Source organism: Pleuronectes platessa, chromosome 20 (genome assembly GCF_947347685.1).
Source record: "Pleuronectes platessa chromosome 20, fPlePla1.1, whole genome shotgun sequence".
In the NCBI taxonomy this organism is placed as follows: Eukaryota; Metazoa; Chordata; class Actinopteri; order Pleuronectiformes; family Pleuronectidae; genus Pleuronectes; species Pleuronectes platessa.
The window spans coordinates 20478400-20495250 of record NC_070645.1 but is presented as its reverse complement, the minus strand read 5'-3'; the positions used below and the strand labels follow the sequence as shown (position 1 = coordinate 20495250).

Sequence of the window (16851 nt, the reverse complement as noted above, 5' to 3'; positions counted from 1 at the left end):
CAGAACATACAGCTGATAGAGCAGGAACACAATATGCTTTACTCAAGGCTACTTTATGAACACAACATGGAACTGTCATGGCCCTGCAACTATCAGAGGAGGAGCCTGAGTGGGAGGGGCTCCTGGTCACTTCCTTATCCCAATGCCAAGAGGATGGACTACGCCTGCGCACCATCGAGGAAGAACCTAGGAAGACTTCCCCTCGTTAGTTTAACCTATCATATTACACCGACTGTTATAAATATTACAAACACCTTCTGTTCGGTGCGACTATTGTCTACCCCATGCTACTGATTGAGAGCAGGCTGTGCATGATTGCCCATAGCTATGTTGTTCAACTTTTCATTGCTTCTTAATAAATACTTGAATTAGACCAGTCCAGCTCTTCTCATATTTGGTATAAACGAACACGCTGACAAGAGCCGCTGCCCTGAGACTGTAAATCTGTGACATACAATAAACTGTACTTTAACTTGTTCTCATACTTAATTTTTCATATTAAAGTCAGGTATGAGTGCAGGGCCGGGGCAGTGTGTTGGGTGCTCATTGCTTTGTTGAACCTTTTCATAACTTTTCATTGCTTCTTAATAAAAACTTGTTGAACCAAAAGAGACCTGCTCTTCTCATATTTGGGATAAAAGAACACGACAAGGTCCATGAAGGATTCTGTGAGGAACCAGGGAAAAGACAACCTCCTTTGTGTGTGAGCTCTTTGTGTTGTTGTGTAGAAGTGTGTGTGTGTTGTCTACACCAACCTGCTCTGTGTGTTTGCTCTGGTTGTGCAGTGGTGAGTCCACAGGACGACGGAGGGATGACAGAGCAGCTGTACGCAGAGATCAAGCCGGCCGTGGACGGAGCGAACTACATCATCAAACACATGCGCAACAAGAACGACTACAACGAGGTGACACACACACACACACACACACACACACAGGTCTAGTTTGTTGCCTCTTTATTATTTGTGGGTCCAGGTGCATAGTTGTGTTTCGTTAATCTAAAGTTGAAAACAGAATAAAAGAATAATTAAACTAGTAATTTAATTTGATGGTTTGAATAAACATTTAAACTCAGCAGACATCTTTGATTTTATTTTTGTTCTTTTTGTAACACACTTGAAAGTCGCCATTTATCAGCAGCATATAAACAATAAACATATGACTGTAAGCAGATATCAGTGTTTCCGTGTCGATTCCTGTCGATATATATATATATATTGTGTGTGTTGAATATAAGTTTTTTTACAACATCCCCATATTCAGTGTTTCTTCTTCTCTCTGATCATGATATAATTTCTGGTGATGATTTAATTTCACTAATTAAATTGAAATAAAGATTAAATAACAGTTAGGAAGGAGACGTGATGATGTCATCAGCACGTGTCTGATGAGGAAGTGATGACAGCTGGGAGAGATGATGGAGGGATGGAGCAACAGAGGAGGAGACACAAACACTGAACTTTTAGATTTCAGTGGATAAATGGAAGCTTGGAACTGCAGGTGGCGCTAGAGGACAAGATAGAAGTTCAACAAAGTCATGAGCAGTCCTCCTCGTTCACATGGAACCCGACGTCGACCTCATCACCTAAAGATCTGGAACCTCCTCGTGTTTCCAAGTTGACGTCTTCATCTTCTCCTCGTTCAGCTCCTCTTCTTCATCCTGAGGTTTTTGTTTGTCTTTGTCTGTCTCAAGCAGCTTTTCTTCATTTTCATGTTTCCTTTTCTCATTATTTACTTCATTGGCTGATCTGTAAAGAAAATTAAGAAAATTCAGAGCTGCTGAAATCTTAATCTCCTGGTTTTTATTCTTCATCAGTCATAAACACAAACTGCAGAAGATGTGAAACAATCAAACATCAGGACAGACCGTCTCACCTCCACTGATCTGTCCCTGCTCCTCTGACACCTGCAGAGCCCAGAGGTCGAGTCCACACTCAGCTTCATCATGTGAGGAGACGTTCTGTTAATGACCTTTTGTCAGGTTGTGTTTTCAGCTGTTTGTTTGTGTGTTTGTTTGTTTGTTTGTTTGTTTGTTTGTTTGTTTGTAGTTCCACAGAAACATTTGATCCAGGAATTGAACTGATACTTCTCCTTTTCCCAGATTTCTCCGGGAGGAAGAATGTGACTCGGTGAATCTCATCGACAGCTTCTCACTCTGATTGACAGCTGATCCTTCAGCCACATGTTCTCCAGATGTGACTCTCATCACATCTGGAGAACATGTGGCTGCTCGATGCTGATACAGATGTTACAGAGATTCTTCTGCTGATACGTTTAATTCAAAATAAAATCTAATGGTTGTTTTCAAACCTTCATGACACAGAAATTAAAAAGAGGCTTTGGGCTTCTCTTCCTCATCCTCTGTTCTTTCTCTTCTCTTTTCCTAACCTCTGTTTCCTCTTGGTATCTATTGCTCACTCCTTCTCTTTTCTCCTCCTCTTCTCTTTTTCTATCTGTTTTCATCTCCTCTCCTCTTTCTCTTTTCTGTCTATTCTGTCCATCTCTTTTCTACTCATCTTCTGTCTGATCTTTCTTTTTCATTCTCTTTTCTTTTCTGCTCCTCTACCTTCCTTGCATTTCTGTCGTTCCACCTCTCATGTGTCAGCTCTCTGTCGCTCAGCTGTCACTTTCAAACTGGGACACACACACACACACACACACACACACACATACACACACACACACCTCAGGGTCTTCCTCAGAGTTTGTTTGACATCATCTGACATTATGATGAAGTTAATATGAATATTAAATGATGTGAATATTAAAGTGACTGCTGAAGAATCCAGTTTGGTCTCACCTCTGGTTTGACTCTTTCTTTAAGAGCTTGATCTCTATTAGGGATCAAAGCGTCTGAAGCTTTCACTCGACAGATTTCATATTTAAGCCCCGAGAGTTTCATATTTAGCCTCAAACTTTATTTTGGTTGAGGATGAAACTGCTGACGCCCACGTGTCCACAGATCTGGGCAGTCACTCTGTGGATGGAGCTGCTCTAACGGAGGAGGAATGAAAGTGTCAGTGCTCTGGGCTCCGAGCTTCAGAGAGAGGATCACTGAGATCCAGCAGGAGAGGACGCCGCTGAGTCAGGTGATCAGGAGGTGAGCCGGGCCGGGCCAGGTGGAACCAGGTGGAACCAGGTGGAAGCAGGCCACTCAACAACTGGCCCTGATATTTCCTCAGTTTCATTTATCTTTTTCAAACGTATTTACAGAAACGATAAGGAAGTTAAGTTTCTATTCAACACTTCAAAACGTCTCTTCACTTCAGGTTCTGGGTCCAGCATCAGATCTTTATCAGTGCGGCTCAGTTCCTGCACCTGTGTTCATTAATATAAAACCTCCTGAAGGAGAGAAGCCGTGCAGGTTCTTAAAGGGTCTGGAACCCGAGCAGAGTTCTTCTCTCCAGCTCAGAGAACCAGGACCTTCTCCCTCCACAGCAGGAACTCTGGAGATCAGGAGTGGAATTCAAACCCTGGTTCTTCACAGACTCAGATGATGAATCTCGGTTCTTTGGAAAGGTTCTTGCAGCTGCTCCGCTCACGAGCTTTGGTCAGAGCCGCATTTCATTCAACGTCTGACAGGATGTGAACGTTTGTGTCTTTCATGGGAGTTAATGGGAATGAAGACACAAAACAGACGCACAATGAAAAGAAGCCTGCAAAGCAGACGCTGGGAGGTGGGTTGTGAGGCTCAGGAGGGTTGGAGCTCCGTGATAGAAGCTACAGAGACGCTCTCGGGTTTCACACGGCGCCGCTGCTGCACAAAGGTCGGAGATAACGAGCAGGAAGCTGCAGGACTGATGCCGGAGCGCCACCGCGCCGCTTCGTCCAACAGCAGCTCGTGTTGTCTCAGCACCGCCACAGAAAGGTCAGGCCTGCTGCTGCTACACTGAACAAACAACACACAACTGTGCAGGGCCTTTCAGCTGCACACACACACACACACACACACGCACAAACAGATGTACAGCAGCGCCGGGACACCTGTTGCTTGGCCGAGGTGTTGACCTACCGGCTCGTTGGAGTTCAAACTGTGACGTCGGCTCACACCTGTGACCACACCCACATGTGACCACACCCACCTGCGACCACACCCACATGTGGCCACACCCACCCGTGGCCACACCCACCTGCGACCACACCCACCAGTGACGTCATGGCGAACCTGCACGCGCTCAAACCACCAAGCAGATCACACAAAGTGAACAACCGAACCATCGCTCCAGGAAAATGATGACAATCACCAGGGAGGGTTGTGTTGCTACTGAACGACACACACTTTACAGGGACACAAACAGTCACAGCCAAGGTCTTTGACACAAAACCACACACACACACACAGACACACACACACAGAAGTTCAAGCACACATCCTCACATCTTCTCTAGGTGCTCTATGTAACAGGCCTCTGTGGTGTGTGTTGGTTCCTTGGGGCCGACAGCCGCTCTAGATGATGTCAGGAGATCATCTGGAGTTCTGTGCAGCTCTGGAACAGTTTGAATGATGAATCTCAAACTGTCTCCACCAGCTGCAGCTGAAGAGTGAAGCTGACCGTGGATCAGTTCCAAAGACTCAGAAGTTACTGAAGAAACAGAGTTCATCTCCAAGATTCAGCAGGAAGCTTTGATCCTGATTTGTTTTCATTCTAAACAGAGTTTGGTGGATTTGTTACAGCAGCAGCTCTTCTGGATTAGGAAGCAGAGGATCATGGGTAATATCCAGTTAGGTTCCAGTTCAGTGGGACGACTCAGTCCACTTCAGCCTTGTAATAAACTTTTGTTTCTTTAATTTAAGTCAATTTAAGTTTTCATTTCCTCACAAAGAGGAAAGAAACACGATCACTCATCCATCAGAAACAGAATCATAAAGTGGGTTCAGATCTTTTTAGAGCTTTTCAGTTCACTGAGTCTTATTTTGAAGACGATAGCAGATCTGATGTTTTCCAGATCTTTCTCTTCTCTTTCCTTATCACTTCATTATGCTCAGACATTATTCCTCCAGTTCTAACTCTGTGTTCACTTCAGGTTCAAAGTCTGAATCATCTTCGGTGTTTGTTCAGCACTGGAGGTGAATTCAGCTCCGAGAGGATGAGCTGGATTCTGCAGCAGCTTGTTGACGTGTTGTTTCCACAGCGAGGGAGATATCACCACTGTCAGAGATCCTCTAATTACAAGTCAGAGGCTGATGTACCCCCCCCCCCCCCCCCCCCCCCCGTCTGCTGGTAATTACAGTTTACATGACGTGACGTGAACGCAGCATCGTGTCCCAGCGTCCTGAGTCCAACAGCCCCCCCCCCTCACAGCCTCTGACCCAGACTGGAGTTCATGCAACCTTCTACAAATAATCACTGAGACCCTTAACTGAGACATCCTGGTCACTGAGGGAGGGTCAGAGGTCGTGACCTCAGGAGGCTTGCTCAAGGACACGTCAGCAGAGAAAAAGTGGTTGAGAGGCTCCTGCTGTTTGTCATTAATGGAGATTCAAACTTTTTATTTAAACGACAAATGTTTAACATTAGAAGCTAGAAAAAAAAATCCCTTTAGTGAGAAAATGACACAAGTTCCTCATCGTGAGGTTTGAAGTGTGAAGGTCAAAGGTCATCGAGCGACTGCAGGACGGACTGACGTCTCCCGTCCGTCCTTCTGGACAACGTCCTCACATCTGATCCTCCATAAATCATCTGAACCCTCACGTTCACATGATGCACCACACCAAGCATTTTGAGAAAAACACACACACGCACACAGACACACACACCCACAAAAACACACACACACACACACGCACACACACACACACAAACACACACAGACACACACACACACACATCACTAGAAACACTACAGGAATATTATTTTATAGGAGATAAAATAAAAAGGAGCCCTGTGATGTCAGACGACATGAGGTGAACACGATGTGCTGTGGGTTATGATCCTTATATATTAATCATATTTCTCTAGAAGAAAAATACTTGTTTTTTTATCCTATTTATTAACATTAAAGTGCAAGAAGATTAATTAGCACAAATTCCATTTAATTTATATTCTATTTCTTTATTTGTCCGACAGTAACGGTGTAAAATTCTGTCTTAACACATTTCCCCGGGTTCTATTGTTGGGTTTTGTGACTTTCTATGTTTTTAAATTGTTGTTTATCTGTCTCTCTCTCTATCTCTCTATCTCTCTATCTATCTATCTCCATCCAACTTCCATGTATCCATCTTTCTCTGATGGATTATTAAAGGGACATTGTGAAACAATCAGAATAGTCTTGGAATAAAGTTACTGAAATTCACCACCACAGGAGGAAATAACGGTTCTTAAAGGTTCCTACTGAAATATTAAAATAAGTATTATTGTTGTTGTTGTTCATAAGGATGTCAACACATAAACAGACCCGGTTCATTCATGGGAGGAGGTGGCTCGGCTCGATAAGGAGCGGTGTGTGTGTGTGTGTGTGGGGGGGGGGGGGGGTCGCATAGGAACAGAGGAACAGTCTCTGGAGGCAGAGAGCGGCTCAAAACACAGGATGAAGAGCGAAGAGGAGGGTGAGAAGTTTGAAGCGAGTCTGCGTCACCAAATCATAAAAACAATAAGAATCACAATCCTCAGTAGAAAGTGGACATGACAGCATCTGAAGGAAACTGTAGGAATGTGGATTTGGACACGTGGCGCTGATTTAAAGCAGATGACGCATTGACTTTTGGTTTGAAGACGTTCGATCCATCCCAACATGTGATGAGAGGATTCTGCTTCAACATGCGGCTCTCAAAGGTCAGAGGTCAACAACAGGATCATTTCAACCAACAACAAGCAGCAGCTGCGGGACTCACATGTGAAACTCCTGCGTGAAAAGCTGCGGGTCCGTCACAGCGTCACCGCCCCGCCGCGTCCCGCTCACTGCCGCCACATCCCCCCCGGGGAACAGGCGCGCAGCGGCCGATCCACGAGAACGAAGCTCCGCAGGACCAGAGGCTGGAGTCAGGTGCGTCCTGGAGGAGAGAGGCGCGGGAGCGTGCGGGTGTTAATCCGAGCAGAGTGATGCTGGAGCTGGAGGAGCTGAGGAGGAGCTGAGGAGGAGCTGAGGAGGAGCTGAGGAGGAGCTGAGGAGCAGCTGAGGAGGAGCTGAGGAGGAACTGAGGAGGAGCTGAGGAGGAGCTGAGGAGGAGCTGAGGAGCAGCTGAGGAGGAGCTGAGGAGGAGCTGAGGAGGAGCTGAGGAGGAACTGAGGAGGAGCTGAGGAGGAGCTGAGGAGGAGCTGAGGAGCAGCTGAGGAGGAGCTGAGGAGGAGCTGAGGAGGAGCTGAGGAGGAGCTGAGGAGCAGCTGAGGAGGAGCTGAGGAGGAACTGAGGAGGAGCTGAGGAGGAGCTGAGGAGGAGCTGAGGAGCAGCTGAGGAGGAGCTGAGGAGGAGCTGAGGAGGAGCTGAGGAGGAACTGAGGAGCAGCTCAGGAGGAGCTGAGGAGGAGCTGAGGAGCAGCTGGAGGAGCTCAGGAGGAGCTGAGGAGGAGCTGGAGGAGCTGAGGAGGAACTGAGGAGCAGCTGAGGAGGAGCTGAGGAGCAGCTGAGGAGGAGCGGACTGTGGCGCCTCAGCGCAGCCGGGGAGGGAGCGTTGCGCACCGGGCTGCTTCCTCCAGCATCTCCTGAACTTCAGCCGCTTCTTCCTCCTCTCGGTCCCGCTTCGCTCCGGAACAGCTCCGGGTCCGAGGAGCCTCTTCAGCCCGTCAGCGGCTCAGCTGAGAGAACTCACAGAACCACGCGCCTTCACAATAAAAGTCTCTGCTCCAGCTGTTGCTCCGACTCTTCTGCGTCTTTCCGGGGAAACGGAGAAGTTTGCTCGTCACAGCGGAGAGTTGAGCCGCGTCCCGGTGCGTCGGTGGCTCGGTCTGACCCTCCGGACTCCCACCAGCCCCCCCTGCTCGATCCACCCATCAGGGAGAGAGAGAGAGAGAGGGGGGGGGGGGGGGGTAGAGAGAGAGAGAGAGAGAGAGAGAGAGAGAGAGAGAGAGGTTAAACCTGGTAGTTAATGAACATCTTTTGAAACAGCTGCAGATCAGATTCTTCTTCTTGTGTTTGAATTTAAATAGTTTTGTTTGGTGGATGAATGAAATCAACTGATGAATAATAAATAATAAATGTATTGATCAGATGTAGAGTTTCATCACGAACTCAATCTCTTCTCCATCAGTACAAAGTATTTCTCATAATTCAGATCTTTTGATGACGTGTTGTTCACACTTTGTGTTTGGTCACGTGACACCAGCCTGGTGCACAGCTCCATGAAGAGATGATGGTCTCACTCTGCTGCAGAGGAAGTGGACCTCAGAGCTTCAACATCTGCTGGACAGATGTTAGAGCAGCGTGTTCATGAACATGGCGTCACAGTCACATGTTACACTGACACACGTGTGTTGAGGATCATCACAAAGTCACATGATGACCTCTCCACACAGTGAGAACTGGAGCCTGTCAGGAACTGACTCTGTCAAGCATTTCTGATCCTGAAGTCACAAAGAACTGAGACGGGCTTGAACAGGAAGTGACATCATCATGTTGAGACAAGTGTCTCCACAAAATAACACAAACTGTTCAACACAACAGGCCCAACATGTCCACTGTCTTCAGGACATCATCTCTCAGACACTTTCTGTCCCTTGTCTATGCTGGGAACCTCCCATCATCAATTATTTCCCAGCATGCAGCTGTTCCCAGAGGCTGCTGCAGTCTCCCCCTGGTGGTTGTTCTGAGGTGGTGGTCGAGAACGTACAACAAGAATCTTCATCTACGTTTGTATAAAACGTCCTCGGGTCAGTTTTCTATTAAATATGGTAAAATGTTTATGAAACAGTTTCCTCAGAGACTTAAAGATGCTCTGCTCTTCATCGACTCTTCTTCATTCTGTAAATGTCTCATTCACTTTTCTTCTGCTTGTTTCCATTATGTCAAACTGGTGATTTTGTTCTTTTACCTGCACCAAGGACGAGATGTTTCCACCAGTTTGTTTGAAGAGGAAAGAAAAGCTGAGTCATGATTCCAGTGAAGTCGGTGGAAGGATGTTTATTGAGCATTAAAGCAGAGACAAGTAGAAACAGAACTTTTCTCTCTGAGATGTTTTTCTTCTCGTTACATCTGGTTTGTCACAGAGGAAATGATCCATGTGTTTGACTCATAGACTGAATATAAAGGCTTTGACTGGGATGTGCTGCTGTTATACTGCAGCGCCACCTGTGGGTCAAAAGTAGAAAAGCCACCACCGCTCGGCACCTGATGCAGAAATGAAAACGTCCCATTTTTAAGTCCAGAGTTTTGATCTTTTGTGTCAAAGACAAAACTCTGATTTTAAACTCAAAGTGATTTGATTGTGTTGAACTTTGTGTTGAACTAAATCAATTTGTGACGTGAATCCAGGAACTTTAAGATCATAAACAAACAGAATGTGGTTCTACACACATGGAAACAGACTGAGGGACAAAGGTGGAACAGAATAAAGGAAACTTAAACACATATATGTGACTCTTTATAGAGGGGTTATATATTCTGCTTGTGTTGTGTCATTTCAATAAACACATTCTTCATGTGAATAAACACAATCGGTGTGGAGGACCATCTAGTGGTGAAGTTACATATTACAACCAGCTCCTCTGATTCCTCTGGAGCTCTGTCTCCACTCTGCCTCCCAGCAACAAGGCCCAGTCAGAGCCGCTCTACACACAAGCTGCTGCTGCTTCAGCCTCTGGATCCTCAGGACACAGCTCAGCCTCCGTCCACACACACTGTCCTCTTCACAACCAGCTCCACTTAGATTTCTCCAACCTGTTGAGAGAAGAAGACATCAGTGTCACAGAGACTCACTTCATCAGCTGTGAGTCAGTGATGCAGCTCATCCAGTAGAAAGAGCAGCAGGGATCAGTCCTGTTCAGAGGTGGAGCAGCTTCCTCTCTGCTTCATGTTCACGTGTTGGAATGAACACGCTAAGAGCTCAGTGTGTGTCCTCTGCATGTCAAAGTGCAGAGTGGACACCTGAGAGGTGGATTTACTGCTGTTACAGGTGAAGCCATGTTTCACTGTGTGTTGATGAACATCTGCTTCTGACAAACTGGGACCAGAGGAGACAGATGGACCTCAGCAGAGGTTCTGCTCTGTATAAAGAGCTCCTGGTTACCATGTGATGAGGAGAGGCTTCAGTCCCACTGATCTCAGAGCTGTGACAAAGATCCACCTGATCAGTTCTTCACTGATGAAGTGAGAGGACAAACTGTCTCAGATCAGATGAAGACGACACCGTCTCTGTCCCTCGTGTGAGGCTGTCAGCTGTGGTCCAGCTTCACTTCCTGTTCACATGAAAACAACAACAACTGTCCTCTTCACGTCAACTGCACTGACAATGGCTCCGCAAGCACTACGCAGTTTTATTTATATTACGTGTTTTCTTGTTTGTTTTTTTGTACACACTGCACTGTCGCTCATACAGTATGATCGACTGGCACTTTTGGAAATACGTTCGTTGCTAAATACGGAGTTTTTCTCAACTTAGCGGAGTGCTTGCTGCGGCTCCTTTGTCCTGCCGCCGGTCTGTTTACCAATACGCCGACGGAGGAGAAAGAAGCGAGGGAAGCGCGCCGGTATCCTAGCCGAGCATTCTACTCGCGAATGTTCAATCCCTGGACAATAAAATGGATGAGCTGCACGCACGGATTAACTTCCAGCGGGACATCGCGAACTGCTGTGTGTTGGCGTTCACGGAGACCTGGCTGGATCCCATGGTGCCTGACTCCGCCGTTACTCCGGCCGGTTTTTCCATCTACCGGCAGGACAGGACCTCCGAGTCAGGTAAGATCAGAGGTGGAGGGGTGTGCTTTATGTTGAACTCAGCACGCTGTTCACCAGACCTGGAGCTGCTAACGATAAAAGTGCGCCCTTTTTACCTTCCCCGTGAATTCAGCTCCGTTATAATCACAGCTGTTTACATTCCACCGCAGGCAGATAAAACGTGCGCGTTAGACGATCTGTACGGAGTTAATAATGGACTTGAGGATGCTCACCCTGAGGCAGTCTCTATTGTTGTTGGTGACTTTAATAGGGCTAATATGAGGAAAGTTCTGCCTAAATATCATCAACATATTAACTTACCCACTCGGGGTGATCAGACCCTTGACCATTGTTACTCGCAAATTCGGAACAGCTACAAACCCCTCCCCCGCCCCGCTTTCGGGAAGTCGGATCACGCTTCCATTATGCTAGTTCCAACCTACAGACAAAGGCTAAAACAGGAAAAAACGGTTTTTCGGGCAGTTCAACGCTGGAGTGCTGAATCCATCAGCACTCTCCAGGACTGCTTTGAAACAACAGATTGGCAGATGTTCTGTGTTGCAGCTGATGGGGACATTAACGAATACACAGATACTGTCTCTTCATATATTTCCAAGTGCATAGATGATGTTGTCCCTGGGGTCAGTGTCAGGACTTTCCCAAACCAAAAGCCCTGGGTAAATGGCAATGTCCGTGCTAAGCTCAGGAAGTCCAGATATGACCTGCGGGGGGGGCCATCAGAGATGGTAAAAGAGACTTCAGGGACAAGCTGGAATCAAACTACCTCAGCTCTGACCCCCGGCGCTTGTGGGGTGGCCTGCGACACATCACTGGCTATAAAGGGAGAAATAGCAGTGATGATCAGCATGCTGCCTCCTACCTGATGACCTCAACACCTTCTACGCACGGTTTGAGGCAACCAACATCCTTCCATCTGCGAGACTGGCTGAGGACCGAGACGATGACTGCACTCTGTCCCTGAACGTGGCTGACGTGAGGCGAGAGCTTTGTTGGGACATGGTTTTTGTGCAAACCACAGGCCTCCTTTCAGTCAAACTTGTAACAAACATGCCGCATGTGCTGGAGTGGACTCAATCCCCCAAGATGCCACAGGTTCCATTGATCTTAGAAAGTCAAGGAACTCAGTCTCCCAGAGGATGTAACAGGATGCTGCATGTCCTGGGGTCTGGGCAATGTCACACAAAGGTGTCAAGAACCACCAGGGTCAACTCCTATTGGTCACTCTGGTCCAAGACCTGTGAGGTCACCGGGGCCAATATAAGGAGAGGTCTCCCCAAGATCTTCCTCTTTCTACAATCCTTCGAAGGCCAGCAGGCTGTCCAGCCTCTCTTCTCCTACATCGCCAAGGGGGGGGCCTGGCTGATCCAGCTTCCTTCTCTATCCAACCCACAACCGGAGGTCAGAGGTGCAGCTCCCAGCTCACCCCTCTCAAGGAAATCTCCTCGCCCTTCAAGCTCTACAAAACTCCTCGTAGCGACGCGATGTCCTGCAGGAGAACTTCAACCAGCATCTGAGCACACGGCTCGACAGAATCGCGAATGCAGAACTCTACGACCACCAACCCAGGAGACGTCACAGAACTGCAACTGGACTGCAACTTCTTTTCCCCTTTCCCTCGGACTGGTAACATAATCTGGGCTTAATAATTATACTACGCTAAGCAAGACTGTTTATTTGATCGGTGTGTGTTTATAAGTTTGATATGTGTTGTGATATTGTGGCAACAAGTTATTTGAAAGTAATTGTTAGTTAGGCCCTTCATAGGCCTCCTTTGTAGGTCTCTCTGACTCTTGCATTATCTGATTAACATCTACACAGACACACGCATAGTCTCCACCTAATTAAACCTACCCCCATAAAGCAACCTCAGAAGAAGGGGGGGGGGGCTCTTATCTTAGGGACCATTTTTAAAGCATGCTAATTTACATTCACACACACACACACTCACACACCTCCTTGTTAGTTAGTTTGATTGTTTAGTAACTTGTGTTTTTATACTTTATTATGTTCATAATAAATGTTCTTCTTTCACAAATGTTCTGTCATTAATATTGCATAAGTGAATCTTGCCAACTGTTACACTGTTAAGAACTCCATAAACCTTCATTGTTCATTATATAATCTTTAATGGTAAAATATTGAGATTTCTAATTGAACGAGATCTAAATGAGACTGATCTTAATCAATGAATTGGCTATCTTTTCCCTTCTATGAAGGGTGGTGCCCCGCGAGAACTTTATCCAATTAAAGTTATGATTTAATATTAATATTTTAAATATTAATGTTTTACATTTTATTTTGATAACCAAATTTATTGAGTGCCTAAAGGCACACCATTCTATGGTAACACTTTTTAAGCACTATTGCACAACAGCTTCAAAGAGTGAAGCCTCGAAAGTCATCTGGGCCCGATGGAGTTCCAGGCCGTGTCCTCAGGGGGTGCGCCGACCAGCTAGTGGAGGTCTTCACCTCCATATTCAACCTCTCCCTACAACTGTCAAGAGTCCCCACCTGCTTCAAGCAGGCCACCATCATCCCCATACCTAAGAAACCATCAATCACCTGCTTAAACAACTACCGCCCTGTAGCACTGACCTCCACCATCATGAAGTGCTTTGAGCGGCTGGTCAAAACCCACATCTGCTCCACCCTTCCTGACCCCCTTGACCCCTCCCAGTTTGCACACCGCCCCAACCGATCGACGGACGATGCCATCGCCCTGACAACACACACCACCCTCTCCCTCCTGGAAAAGGCCAACACACATGTGAGGCTGCTGTTCGTGGACTACAGCTCCGCGTTCAACACGATTGTTTCTGCCAAGCTCGTCCCCAAGCTCAGGAGCCTGGGTCTTCAAACCCCCCTGTGTAACTGGATCTTGGACTTCCTGACGAGCAGACCCCAGGTGGTGAGAATCGGTAACAACACCTCCTCCTCACTGACCCTGAGCACCGGGGCCCCTCAGGGCTGCGTACTCAGTCCCCTCCTGTACTCCCTGTACACACAGGACTGTGGCAACACACGGTTCAAACATCATCCTGAAGTTTGCAGACGACACCACCATCCTGGGTCTCATCTCCAACAACGACGAGACCGCCTACAGAGATGAGGTCAGAGGAGACATGGTGCCAAGAGAACAACCTGTCTCTCAACGTCTGCAAGACCAAGGAGATGATCGTGGACTTCAGGAAGCTGCAGAGGGGGGTGTGGGGGGGGGGGTGTCAAGGTCAGTTACACATCGATGGAGCTGTAGTGGAGAGAGTCTCCGAATTCAAGTTCCTCGGTGTGGTCATCACAGATGACCTGACCTGGTCCAAACAAGCGGACTCTGTGGTGAAAACTTCACAAAAGCGTTTATACTTCCTGAGGAGACTCAAGAAGTTTGGCATGGCTGCAAAAACATTAACAAACTTCTACAGGTGCACCATTGAGAGCATCCTCTCAAGCTGCACTACTGCCTGGTAGCTGCTCCGCTGCTGATCACAAGGCCCTGCAGAGGCTGGTGAAGACAAAGGAGCATCACCGGCTGCCATCAAGGACCACAGCCATCCAGGCTGTGGACTTCTCACCCTGCTGCCGTCTGGCAGACGTTACCGGAGCATCGAGCACGGACTACCAGACTCACAAACAGCTTCTACCCCCCCCAGGCCATTAGGCTTCTGAACAATCAACATTGACCCCCTTAACAGTCACCATGTACATTCTGCTCCCACACTCATACAAATACACTTACTCCACATGTATTCATTTTATTCAATATTCCCCACTTCTTCACCCTGTAAACTGCTGCTTCATTGGACTTTTATCTGCCTATGTAATACCTATATGCATATTATTTAATTTAATTTAATATTACCTAGTCCTTCACCGTGTAAACTGCTACTTCATTTGACTTTGACTTGACTATGTTATATTTATACATATATTCATGTTCATATTATTTAATTTAATATTCCATTCACCCTGTAAACTACTGCTATACTTGACTACATTATATGTTACGATGTGATGTTATATGTTATGTTAGATAGCATTTTTTTTTTCTATCCTCTGAATAGTCACCATGTACATTCTGCTCCCGAATCATACAAATACACTTACTCCACATATATTCATTTTATTCAATATTCCCCACTTCTTCACCCTGTAAACTGCTGCTTCATTTGGACTTTTATCTGCCTATGTAATACCTATATGCATATTATTTAATTTAATTTAATATTACCTAGTCCTTCACCGTGTAAACTGCTACTTCATTTGACTTTGACTTGACTATGTTATATTTATACATATATTCATGTTCATATTATTTAATTTAATATTCCATTCACCCTGTAAACTACTGCTATACTTGACTACATTATATGTTACGATGTGATGTTATATGTTATGTTAGATAGCATTTTTTTTTTCTATCCTCTGAATAGTCACCATGTACATTCTGCTCCCGAATCATACAAATACACTTACTTCACATATACTTATCTTATTTAATATTCCCCACTTCTTCACCCTGAAAACTGTTGCTTCATTTGAATTTATTTGACTATGTTATATGTTATACATATATTCATATTATTTTATTTAATATTCCCCACTCCTACACCCTGTAAACTGCTGCTTCATTTAACTTTGACTTTAATTTGACTATGTTATATGTTATACATATATTCATATTACTTTATTTAATATTCACTTGACTGTGTTATATGTCATATGTTACAATGTTATGTTATATGTTATGTTACATAGTATGTTATTTTTGTCATTTTGTAAAGTCGCCTACTGCGTAGATGTTTGCCTGCCATGTCATAAGAATTTCACTGCTCCGATGACGCTGTCATTGGTGCATGTGACAATAAACTTTGATTTGATTTGATTTGATTTGATCCCAAGCAGCTTGTGGCTCGTCTGATTGGCCGACTGTCGTCTCTCTGTGTCTCTGTCCAATCCTGACGTCTGTCCTCATTGTCCTCTCACAGCTTCACTGAGGAAACACTGAGGCCTGAACTACGAAGAAACTTCAACATGTCCAGGAGATCTTTCTGAGATCAGCTCAACTGAACCTGACAGACACAGTCAGGCTAAGTGGTCACATGACGCTGGTTATCAACTCGTTAAGTTAACTCAGGTTTTCCTCATCGAGAGGGATCATCTGGATCGTGTCAATGTGTAAGTTACAGCGCCCCCTTAGAGCATTTGGTAGAAATATATTACTAGACCACGACATAATAACGTGTGTGAACGAGATAAATAACTTGAGGCCACGAGATCTGAATCTGTTGTTTACTAACAAGACGAGTGGAAGAGAAGAACACACACACTGTCTCAGTGTCTCTGAGGACACACACTGTCTCTGAGGACACACACATGGACCTGTCTTCAGGAAGCTGACTGAGGTCATCTGGTGTTTTGGGGACAGGAGGAGTCTGGAGACATTGAGATGTTCTGGGTGAGTTAGAGATCAACTGAACCAACCAGACGTTGATTTAAACTTCCCTTATCCGTCCCTTTAAGGAGAGTGTGCACCACACAACAGTGTAGAGTCACTGTGGTCAGTGGGCGGAGCTTCTATACTGGTTGATCTCCAACTGAACCTGGAGCAGGTTAGCTGTCATCAGAAGTTACCATGGTGATTTACCTCGTTAAGAAGTGGACGAGCTTCGTAGAACTGAAAAAACTAAACTGAAGTTAACCTGATAACCACAAATCCTGCTTGGTAGCACAGACCCTGGATCTGTGATACTGACTGTGTTTAGTAAAATACTGATGAAAGCAGCGTGGACTGACTCCAACCATCTACTGACCTCAGAGTCTCCAGTCGACAGGTTGGACTCTGCTTTAGATCAAGCAGCTCCTTCACTCCTGAGTCCTGCAGCTTGTTGTCTCTCAGATTCAGTTCTCTCAGATGAGAGGGGTTTGACCTCAGAGCTGAAGCCAGAGAAGAACAGCTGATCTCTGTCAGTCTGCATCTCTTCAACCTGGAAAATAATAAAACTTAACTGTAAATTAAACTGAGTTCAGG

At 45.9% G+C, this 16851-nt stretch overlaps 1 protein-coding gene across 33 annotated transcripts in view; it reads right to left on the bottom strand.

The window, feature by feature from the left end:
* LOC128425788 (NACHT, LRR and PYD domains-containing protein 12) overlaps nucleotides 1-16851 on the bottom strand; it is a 99892-nt gene that overhangs the window by 41497 nt on the left and 41544 nt on the right. For 13 of the 33 annotated variants that reach the window (XM_053412574.1, XM_053412589.1, XM_053412611.1 and 10 more), the window contains one exon: nucleotides 16634-16807. The exons of 19 other annotated variants lie outside the window; for them this stretch is intronic. In XM_053412574.1, coding sequence (XP_053268549.1) covers nucleotides 16634-16807 — 174 coding nt within the window. Of the gene's footprint in view, nucleotides 1-755; nucleotides 3076-16633; nucleotides 16808-16851 lie in introns of those variants that run through there. One more of the 33 variants, XM_053412591.1, reaches the window with a different exon arrangement.